At 33.7% G+C, this 12,426-nt stretch overlaps 1 protein-coding gene across 5 annotated transcripts in view; it reads left to right on the top strand.

Moving 5' to 3' along the window:
• Positions 1-12,426, top strand: part of LOC128681069 (protein amalgam-like) — a 139,234-nt gene that overhangs the window by 12,148 nt on the left and 114,660 nt on the right. For all 5 annotated transcript variants that reach the window (XM_053764642.1, XM_053764643.1, XM_053764644.1 and 2 more), the window contains exon 2: positions 5,252-5,437. In XM_053764642.1, the coding sequence (XP_053620617.1) occupies positions 5,371-5,437 (67 nt within the window). In that variant the 5' untranslated portion in view covers positions 5,252-5,370. The remainder of the gene's footprint in view (positions 1-5,251; positions 5,438-12,426) is intronic.

The raw sequence follows: 12,426 nt of genomic DNA on the forward strand, positions 1-12,426 counted from the left end.
ACAAATTTACACAGATTGAGCTAGCCCCAAAGTAAGTTCTAGACTTGTGTTATGGGACACTAATTCAACGATACTATATTTTATAACATATACATATATAGATAAACATCCACGACATTTGACGACCTCGGTGGCGCATTGGTAAAGTTCTTGCCACTGAACCGAGAGGTCCCGGGTTCGATCCCCAGTCGGGTCATGATGGAAAATGATCTTTTTCTGATTGACCCGGGTCTTGGATGTTTATCTATATATGTACTTGTTATAAAATATAGTATCGTTGAGTTAGTATCCCATAACACAAGTCTCGAACTTACTTTGGGGCTAGCTCAATCTGTGTGATTTGTCCTAATATATTTGTTTGTTTGTTTATTTGTTTGTTTATCCACGACCCGGGCTCATCAGAAAAAGATCATTTTCCATCATGACCCGACCGGGGATCGAACTCGGGACTTCGCGGTTCAGAGGCAAGCACTTAACCACTACGCCACCGAGGTTCTGTTCGATGATGATAGGTATCGCAAAAAATGGAATGGAATCATCACACCAAATAGAATATTTAACATGACGGTCAATAGTAATAAACATTTCAATTATATAACCCCAGAGATTGACTTTAAAACTTTAACTCTTTTATGTATAACGAGGAGAGCCTTTTGACAGACAGAAGAGACATTACTTTTTATCTTTTGTGTACGGAACCCTAAAACAACGGGTACGGTACTACTTTCGAAAATAATTCCAAGATTGTTTGATTTTGGAATGTCAGAATACAAAATGGTATCTAAATGTAAATTTTATACTACGCACTAATTAATTATTAGAATTGTTATACAAATAGTTATATCTCGAATTTTGATTTAGGGAATTCTCTAGAATTTTGATGAAATTTGGGACATACTTTGTATTCTAGATTGTTCTAGAGATAGGAATCGATAGAGTCTGTTATACTTTAACGATATTCTTTACTATCGCATTTTCAACCACAATTTGTTTTATCGAGCGTTATTTGCGTGTTGCTTATCGTTGGCTAGATTGGTTATCGCTATCTCGTCACTTGTCATTCCAAAACAAATATTTTTCATTCTAATCACAAATTGCAAATATGTAGAAAAATGTGTTTTAAATCTAGGTACAAGAAGTGGATATTATGAACACGTTACCAGACTAGACTAGACTAGACTTCGTCTGCATGAGTACCTTTCTTTCTTCTGTTTCTGCCGCCAAACAGCAGTGCTTGCATTGTTGTGTTCCGGTTTGAAGGGCGAGAGAGACAGTGTGATTACAGGGTACTGTGGCAAAATATTCTATGACACAAGGTAGGCGACGCGCGTGTGACAACCCTGGTGTTGCAAGCGTCCTTCTTCATAGTCATATTCCTCAAAGCTGAGGTTCGTGGTCATTACGTGGAATGAAATGGACACAACAACTTTCTTGGCATTTGGCAACTTTATTGACTAATTGAGTGATTGAATGATTGAGTTAATAATACGTTTTCTCACGATGTTTTCCTTCACCTAGTGGCAAGTGGTGGTCGATGAAAACTTACTATACATGAGTCAGATAGTTATACAAACTCATGTGGCACGAGTTCCTACTCGTACAGGATCTAATCCTTTAGATCCTGGCACCTTTCAATCCACAGGCGGGCGTCTTAACCACCGCCGCTTCAGCAGGAGTTCACATTCAAAATCTTGGAGCTCAGGGTCCGATTTCCTAGTTATTCTTCTCCAGTTCACACAGTCTTCAGTATCTTTGGTTGTCAGACCTTTGACACAAATATCACCCTTAAAGCACTCTTTGGGTTTGGACCAGGCGGAAGTGGCATGACCAGAGATTTGTTCCTATGTAGTTATTAATTTATTGTTATATGAAGAAATATCATCATAATATTATGCGGCCTAAAAAGGGAAAGGTCAAAGGCTTAAAGACACGTAGAAGAGATACGACACGTTTAAAATCACCACAGTTAATAGTTAGTTACATTATATGGTTGTTTCTAAATATGCGTCCGTATTTAGAGGTTAATTTTTATGCCTAAGGCCGCTTGAAAACGTCATGGATAGTTTTCCCATGAAAGATTTTACACGACGCGTGGACGAGCACGAAGATCCATCCGTTGTTTTCCATGTGCACTGAACAGTATTCTTATTGTAAAAATGTATGTCTTAATGTATACCTACTTAAATTGTTGCAATGTAAAAGAAAAGTGTCTATTGTTTGCAGTCAGAGTCATATTTTTTTAATTCGTTTACTGTTGTTATAAAATTACGAAGACGTATATAACTCTTAAGTGGAACTATTTCGATCAATAAAAAAAGAGTATCAACTGTTTGCAAATTATATTTGAAAATTACTTAACCATCACATATGATGAATAGTGAAGAATTATAAGAGTTTAAAATCTCTGCCGTCCATTTTTTTTTCTGCAACGTGATGTGATCGTGTGAGCTCGCTTCTAATCTTGTGTCATCCTATTTTGTAAATACACGATAAAAATATCTAGCAGAAGCGTACATACGGACAGGGATACGGTTTTTTACGGGTCTACATGTGAAAAGGCCCTCGTCTCATCCAACCATCCAATAATTCGCTTTTTAATCAGGTTTTCAGTTTTTGTTTATTTAGTCAAACATTTCGCCTCGGTGTAATATTATTTAGACATACAATGATGCTAGAACAATTATCGTAAAAATGGGCTTGATGTTGATGTTGTATTGAGGAAAAAATATATATCTGTATAAATCATGCGCACGCGCCGAGCCTTAGGGAGTTTTAAAACGTTGGCACAGACCCAGGAATCCTGTCTATTTCTAGTCATAATCTAAATATTTGGACAATATTAAGATGTTGATGACACTGGAGACTTCCTGGATGCAAGGGTGCAATGATACGAGGAATTTACTTTATTATTCGACCAATTTGAAGATTATATACCTAATATCTAAGATATTTTTATTTGCGAGCTTTTATTAGGTGTCACCTGTCCCGACTTTTATTTGTCAGTAATCAAATCTTGTAAGTTAAAATTCACCTACTTCCGCTTATCGTACAAACTTGAAATTTGTTTTTTTCCATGACAATTATTATGGTAAGCGTGACCTGAAGATGCACCCAAGATCGGCTCCCAACGTAGCTACTATTCATCGGTTTTGTCCGGGCAGGATGTCCGTGATTTTTTGTCACACATTGAATGCAACAAGATCTCTCTGAAGATTATAAAAGCAAGCTTGTAGCAAAAATTTATTTTTTGTAAAAAAAAACTAGTTTCTAATTATAATCGATTTTTCTTTCGATAAAAGCTGCCAGTGCTTTGGGGTTCCTTACCCTGGTCTATCCTTAGAGGGTTATGTCCTTAGGAATAAAAAAAAAATACCCTTTGCCTAACGGCATAAAATGGGGTAGGTAATTTTACACATACATAGAATGGGGATTACCCCATTCTATGTATGTGTAAAAATTTTCGCCAAAATTCGTCCGCTAGATTTTTTCATGAAAGATGAACATACACTTCCATCGTTGTATTTAAAAGTTAAATGATATTTCTAATGATGATAATTATATTTCTGTTGTGTTACGTTCTATAAGCATAAAGCCTTCATGGCACAAATTGCGTTTTTATGTATTATCTTTACGTCTGCGAATCACTTATAATGCCTACAACAGATTAACAGTTCTTTTATTTCCCCGGTAAAATCGGCCGTAAAGTGTTATCGTGGGGAAAACCTTTTATACTTTTAAATAACATAAAATATTTATACGATTAAAACTTTAGTATGTAGTCCTTCTTTGGCGTTTTTCAATATTGGGAACAACCGGTATTTTATGCGGGCTAATGCCAGGCACACACGCTTTGTTCCATTTGTTTAGAAAACAAAATATTATCAATTATTATATTAATATTAATTATTATCATAAAACTATTTAGATTTTTAAAAACATATTTCAACATCATTTATTTATTTTTGAGAAACAAAAAAACTACAACTGTCTAATAATAATAAAATCTTAGAATCTAAGTAAAACAGAAGTCAATGAACCCAAAAAATACACTATCGAGCAAAGAACTTTAACCTTTGTTCAGCGTTTTCCAGTATTGTGTATTGTTTTCCATCGTCATCTCTTTTTGATTAATTTTGATAAGGTTTTTATATTGGTGGTTGACACAAAAATACGTATAGGTACACGATAAATGGACATGGCAGGATACAAATTAATTTGTTTTAATAACCCCGTATATATGATTGTACATAATTTGGCTGTAGTTAAGTATGTTTATTAATATTTTATTCCCAGTATATGAACCTAATTTAAACAGAAGTAACAAATTGAATTTATTAAAATCTGCACAAAATACCTGCCGTGAACCCAGTTTGCTGTAGCAAAATTTACATTTCTATGTATTTGGTTATAACTGTACATTCGTCATGCAAGTTTTTTTGCAATCTATGTTTGTATAATTATAAGTTCATCGACCTTGTTAATATTCGTAGTCCAGTCATAGACACTTTTTTATACGGTCAAAAGTATACTGTCGTTTGATCGATATTGCGTCAATTTTGGCACCAGTTGATAAAAATCGTCTGCGACTATTTTCATTTCACTGAAAAATGTTTCATGATATTTTTTTCAAGTTAGCGTTTGAAAAATGATGTTATTAAATATTGCTTTTATTTAACTCTTTTGGATCTAAGTTTAGAATGACATTTCCACAGAATTTTCATGTTAATGTATGTTCCTATTCTATAGGATAACGTTGATGATTCTAAGATTATTTAATACAGATAGAAATTTAAAATTAAAATCAGCAAGTTACGATAATACCACGCTATTTCTATACGCAACTTCGTCGGCGTTTCATTTCTAAGAATGGTGTCCAATGTAGACGTTATCTTTTGCGGCGTGTTATATATAAATGTCAGGTTGATACATTTACAGAATTTTGCTGCAAAATGTCAGACAGTACCTAAATACTAGATGTTACTAAATATCAATGATTTTAGCTTGATGCAGACATTATTTTTTTATTATCAGTAAATAGCGTAATTTTATTTGTTGTTAATTATATTGTTGACAGTTTATTTTTACTTTAATATAATAAATGTGTAACATTGTAGTAGTTTACTTCAACCCACAGAAAATCATTTTCGAAATATCGAAGGCACTTTCTCAAATTATTAGTATTGTAACATGTAACCATTTCTTTTCCCTCAAGTGTATGTCCAATTATTCTAATTTTGAATTTTCTTTTCAGGTATACAAGTGCTTGAGTCTTGAGTGCTAGGGATGTGCCTTGAGTGTTAGTGTTAATAATCGTGTAAAGTTAGTGTTGCCAGTGTTTTCGATTCTCGATTTAAAAACAGAACTTCAAAAATGGAGCTCCGGATATGGTCTTTGTGTGGATTCCTCGTGGTGTTGGCTGTCATCTCGCATTGTTCAGGTAATAAATGTTATTAATTACGTATTTTTTTAAGATATGCATTACATAAAGAATGATAAATTTTGTTTTTTCCCTTGTTCGTGTTTCATTTTGTTCCTATTTCCAATCTCAACGAAAATTGTATGTAGATACCAATTACTCGGTTGCATAGTTATGTACGCCACGTAGACTCGACTCAAATTTTACCTGAAAAGCCGCGTTGCAAATTAAAAATACATTTTCTCTCAAAATATGTAATTTATTGAAAAAAAAAAAAAACAAAAAACAAATTGTATGTTTTTGAATTAATTTTTTTAAAAATTAATGTAAATGAATTAGGTACATATGTGTATTTTTTTTTCTTTTATTTATCACAATGTTTATTGTCATAAAAGTTTAAAATATTATGTGACCGTGACATATTAAAAGCCGGTACGTTTTCTACAAGCTGGGAGTGGCTGATGATATTATAGATAGATTTCAAATTAACTTAAATATGCAATAAGCAATAACTGATTGCTTAAGTATGCGTTTAATGTACCAGCACTCCTACTAGTGTATAATTACTATCATTATTATTGTTTAACCATTTAATTTTAAACATTTTTTACCTTCTTTGTATCATTTAGCTTTTGCCTGTGGCCTCGCCAAGGTTTATTTTCTACAGGAAATTTTATTTGTCCGGGAAAATTTTATTTCTCCGTACTTCAAAAAACTACGTGTATGCATAATTTCAAGAAGATAAAGCGTGAAGAAGTAATAAACAAACCTACTTTCGCATTTATAATATTGGTTAGGATAGGATAAGGATAGTTGTTGTCGCAAAAAAACACAGCGTCTTTCGTAGGATTGGGTTGAAAATGACGGCCGATGTAATATGTTTTAAAAAGTATAATTTCTAAACGATTCAGTAAAGGTATGTGGAGTGGACTACGTAAAAAAATATAGTTAAGGTTCAGTCTGACTATAAACAGTAGAAAATAAATAGGGCACTGTGTCCTCTTGGCTGGCAACACTGGGAATTGATAAAATAAATTTTCAGCATTATATTTGGTATTGCAATTATAAATGAAAGTATAGTTACAGCTTGATAATAGAGAGATGACAAGAAATCAGGGCGCTAGATTCTTCATTTTTGACTTAAAATGCTGAAGTAACTATGGCAACAATTTTGTATGGAAAATTTTTAGTTCCATTTTAATTAATTTCTACCATTTATGGTCAAGCTGTAGTTAAAATCCGTTTCCTATTATATATAGACTGACTGTACAAATTATGGTACTGGCAACACTCAAAGTGAGAGCTTAGTAATAATTGTTAATAGTTGTGCCTAAGCTATCAAAAGATTTGAAAGCCCACGTCATGAATGACTAACAGAGGAATGTTTAGAAATAGTTCTAAGTCAGTCGCTACGACAGTAAACAACCTAGATTTTTTTCTAACAAAAAAGACGTGGTATTACGATAATTTTGACAGTTTCGACGAGTGATTTCCTGTTTGCGTTATAGATTATTTAACCTTTAAAACACAGCATGAACACTGCTATGCTATTCAGACCGAATCGCTTTTTACATGCTCTTATTTAACTTGCAATATAACAACGCCCCGAACTCTGTTACGCTGAACAATGTGTTACAATATACTGCATTTGGTCTGCTCCGGTAGGTACCCATATTTATACACATCGTTTTAAATGACCTTTATCGTAACGGTATTAAAAGTGTTCATCTAAACGTCAAAATAAGAATAAAAACGCTTAAGCTGTCAACGTGATGAATCAGAATTGAGGTCTTGTTGATTTTACAGTTAGATGAAAACTGTTTTTAAATATCGAAAGATTTCTTAGGGTTCATTAAATCAAAATGTAAAATTGGAACCTATATATATATATATATATATTTTACAAGCATTTAAACTTGCACTGTATGTATTATGTTCGGGTGGAATCTTGCTGCTCAATTTGGAATAGATCTTCAAACGATTGGGCTGCAATTTGATTGGTTTAGTTTGCATGACAATGCATTATTATGATAAGCATGACCTGATAGTGCACCCAGGAATGGCTCCCGACGAGGGAACCCCTCAATGGTTTACAGTACGGAAATGTTGTAAATTTTGCGAGAAATATTTATGGTAATTAAGATACTCTGAATATTTATTAATCAAAGTCGTATTCGTGTCGTGTTTCAGCGAATTGATTTCAGGTCACAGGCGTGACTTACCAAACGCCTAACAGACACGCACAGTCTAAATGTTTCGTGTTTAATTAGATACTAATTATCTTAATACTAGATTTATTATGTCTGCATCCATTATAGTGATATGTAATGTAAATAGGTAGGGACTTTTATGGTAGGTACCTCAACTATTGATTTCTCAACTATTCCTTGTCTATGATCGATGTAGCACTAGAACCCATTGTCTTTGGTTGCGAATATTGCACAATTTTAAATTGGCTTCGCTTGCAGCGATTTACATTAGATTTGATTGAAAATTAATAGTTTTCTAAAAGCGAAATTTATATGATTAAGTTTCAAATTATGGCTTTTGTATTTTTGCAGTCGTCCAGCTGTGATCTAAACTTTATATTCTAAAGGCCTTAGGTTAGAATTCAACTCGCCACAATGAATGAATGAATGAATGAATGAAATTGTTTATTTCAGACTGATATTTTGTTAGTAGAAGACTTAAAACTAAGAATTTAAAATGTTTAAAATATTTAAAAACAAAGAAATACTGTCCACAAATCACAGATAAAATATATTTTTTTAATCTATGTTATAAACCATTGTGTTATTCGTAAAAGTCATGTCAGAAGCTTTGACTTCGAATTGAATGAAATCTAACGTCAGTGTAAACAATAACAGGCGATAAAAATGAAAATTTAAATCTCCGAATTTCTTTTTCTTCTTTCGAATTCGATTCGAGATGTAACATCGATTATTTCGAATATTAGTTATGTGAATATTGAGGTTACCACGTGCATCGAAGTATATATAAATGGACATAATATAAATAACTAGTTAACTCGGACCGGTTTGTAGGAATGTTGTCGTCTGTTGCCAAAGTTTGCGTACAAGGAAACAAATTAAAATTGCTACAGAATTAAATATTTAAAAAATAATTCATTACATCAACTCATGAAATTTCCATGTTGTCTTTACTAACAGTTAGTAAAAATGAATAAGTACAGTTACTGTATATATAACATTTGCTTTTATCGTCAATCCTCTTGCGGTTACACAAGGTTTTGAAGTAAAACATAAATTATTTATATTTTATCATGTGTTTACAAAATGTTCAACATTTAAGTTATTTAATTGTGGAAACTTTACGATGTATGTGTTAGGCATTGTATAATTAAACCATAGAAATATGTTATAATATTAATAAAAAAATTAACACGATCCTTTTAGAAGGAATTATGATGCACTAGCAGTTGCTCGCAACTCCGCCTGCGGTAGCCTATATTCCACCTCCGAAGATGAACTATATCTATTCTAAATTGCATCCAAATCGGCCCAGTGGTTTAGCCGTGAAAATGTGACATACAGATTTTCGCGTTTATAATATTATTTTATATTAGTATATGGAAGTGTGGATTAAGAATCTAGAAAACTTGTTTATTCTTCTGTAATCTAGATATTTTTATACCAAAAGTCTGTGACTTTGGGCCCGGCTTTATTTATAAACATAAAATTTCACGCTTTTATAAATGCATTGTGTTAGAAATTGGCTTTTTATTGTTACGCATTGGGTATATAGTTATAGCCAAGAGTGAATGCCCGTTCATATTATATTAGCTTTTGCCCGCGGCTTCGCCTGCGTGAATTTCCGGGAGCCGTAATTTTTCCGGGATGAAAGGTAGCCTATGTCCTTCTACAACTTCAAACTAAATACGCAAATTTTCAAGTAGATAGAGCGTGTACAGGTAACAAAAAAACAATCAAATTTACTTTCGCATTTATAGAAAATATTAGGTAGATATTTAGGATGTGATAATGTGAATTTTACACAAAGTTTCTCTCATCTGAGCGAATCCCGGCTGCTTCCTCAGCCATTGACGTCGCAGCCCAAGGTCCGCTTTACTACTTTTTCGTCACTTCTTTACACAAGATTACTAAAAATTGCTAAATCTAGTAATTTATGATTGTTAATTAGAAGGATTACACTAATCTAGTGGATACCGGCATTTGCGTCATAACAAGGAAGTCTATTTATCTGTGTCGTAACGATGATAAACACCTATGTCTGGTGCCCCACTGATATTGTAGGTTTTTATGGTAGTCTGTACGTCCTATACGTCTGTACGTATACAGTACGTACAGGACTACAGTCCTGGGTTGGATTGAAAATGAGACGCATATTTAAATAAATAAATATATTGGGACAAATCACACAGATTGAGCTAGCCCCAAAGTAAGTTCGAGACTTGTGTTATGGGATACTAACTCAACGATACTATACTTTATAACAAATTCATATATAGATAATCATTCAAGAGTCGGGCCAATCAGTAAAGATAATTTTCCATCATGACCCGACCGGGGATCGAACCCGGGACCTCTCGGTTCAGAGGCAAGCACTTTACCACTGCGCCACCGAGGTCGTCGTTTTCTTTCTACAAATTTCTTAGACAAATTAAAAAACCCCCGATTTTCAATATTCATTTCGCTACAACTTTTAAACGGCTGAACCGATTTTGATCAAACATAACCGCTTAAAAATTTTCTACCAAATAAAAAAAACCGCATCCGAATCGGTTCAACCGTTGATGAGCTACGGGGAGCCACGTACACAGACACACTTAGCCGTCAAACTTATAACACCCCTCTTTTTGCGTCGGAGGTTAAAAAGAAAAGTACTCTTTTTTTCAGAAGATGAAAGCTGTGTGAGACTAGTTGCGCCACTGTTTGCCTGCTGTTATCAACAGAGAGTTCAAACATTTTTATCATTTATCAGGCGCTGTAATGTTTGGCCTTTCTTGTGACATAATCTGAACTTTTATTACACGAGTGACAACATAGGACATAACGCAAGGTCCACACCGAAACATAAATTAAAGTACACAAGTGATTTTCCATGGAATAGTGAAAAAAAAACATTGGCGCCGATTTAGTTAAAAATACGTTGAAAAACAATACAGGTATTTTTTATTTAAATGTAAACGGAATCTTAAAAATTACAATTCGAATTTCAAATCAGTGGTATAATTGCGTAGTATTTTTGTAAGGTATATGATTTAATATTCAAAAATTCATAATTACTTATGAGTTTTACTAATATTTAGCGAAATATTCAAACATAATTAGTCGATAATATTGTTTATTCAAATCGTATATGCTTAAGGTGACGTTTGTTAGCTGAACAAGAATCGACTATGATCTCCAACTAATCGAATGATACTTTTATCAAATGTCAAAAACAACATTTTATATGGAGCTTATATGACGGTAATGTTATGTGACGTCACGGATTTTGGAGTCAAAAGACGAGATCGTAAATATAAGAATTAGACATTTAATTATCGTGTTTAATTATTTAAATATTACTTCATATATTTTATATTTATGTGCGTGTGGTCTGAGGGCCCACTTCTTTGGGATTAGGATTTACTACCTCGGTGGCGCAGTGGTAAAGTTTTTGCCACTGAACCGAGAGGTCCCGGGTTCGATCCCCGGTCGGGTCATGATGGAAAATGATCTTTTTCTGTTTGGCCCGGGTCTTGGATGTTTATCTATATATGTATATGTCATAAAATATAGTATCGTTGAGTTAGTATTCCATAACACAAGTCTCGAACTTACTTTGGGGCTAGATCAATCTGTGTGATTTGTCCTCATATATTTATTTATTTAGTGAACATTCCAAAAGAATTGTGAAAAGTTGGAATTAGATTTTGTGAAAGCCAAATTATTACGATCCCGGTCGAGTAGCCAATTGTTTAAAACAGAATTCATGAACATCGACATATCCAATTATCTACGTCGATTGATGAATTTGAATTGTTAAATACTTAAATTTAATTTTATTTTCCTTTCCTCAAGGTCTGTGCACACCTTTTGTTGCATGCTTGTATTTATGAAATGTAAAATTCAATACAATATTATTGTTGTGCCCCTGCTGAATACGGGTTCGGTGTGCACCGATCTTTATAGTTTCCACTAGTCACGGTAAATATATATATCTTTACCGTGCATCTATGAGATGAGGATCAAGGCGTCCCAAATATTTGGGCAATTTTTAATCATGTGATTAAAATATAATTTGTATTCTGTCATCTCTGCATGCTCCCAGTTGCGTTCGGGGTTGTGAAGTCGCGAAGCCCAGGATCAGCGTACAAAACCTTTTTTTTTTTAATTCGGGTGCGATTTTACAACCGTCTGCCTGACGTCAACTCCCCTTGGAAATGTTATTTTTGCCTATCAGCTGCCTAGGCTGTGTGGCCCTTCGTACGACATCCACGGAAGTATATGGAGTGTTCCTATTCTAGGGCGGAACCACACGCCGAATATTATATGTTTAGTTAGCTATCTTCATATAATTTTCTTTTATCTATGCTACCTATTATGATCGATTAAAAGCATTTAGATTTGTTAAATACAAAATTTCACTAATCACACATGAATGGAATGGCAGATTTATTATCATATCTAATCACTTCCTTGAGTTTTAGACCAAGGCTGGCAAATATTGATCTCTAATATTGTTGATTAAAATAATTTACATAAAATGACGTTAAAATACCTATTTGGTTAACAACAACATAGGTATAAATATTAAATACCAAAACCTGTTGGCTTTAGGATGAAATGCGTGTCTAGGATACTGTTGACAGTGGAAAGTGGAGAAAAAGCAGGAATGCGGACACTGGGCTCCGACGCCTGACGGCTGAAAAAGAAACTGCCTGCGCTCTAATGACAGAAAGAAAGGATGAATAACAATACAAAAGTTTTATTTTTTCTACTTTAACTTTAATTATTACTAGCTGCGCCCCGGGGCTTCGCTTC

Source organism: Plodia interpunctella, chromosome 26 (genome assembly GCF_027563975.2).
Source record: "Plodia interpunctella isolate USDA-ARS_2022_Savannah chromosome 26, ilPloInte3.2, whole genome shotgun sequence".
Classification (NCBI taxonomy): Eukaryota; Metazoa; Arthropoda; class Insecta; order Lepidoptera; family Pyralidae; genus Plodia; species Plodia interpunctella.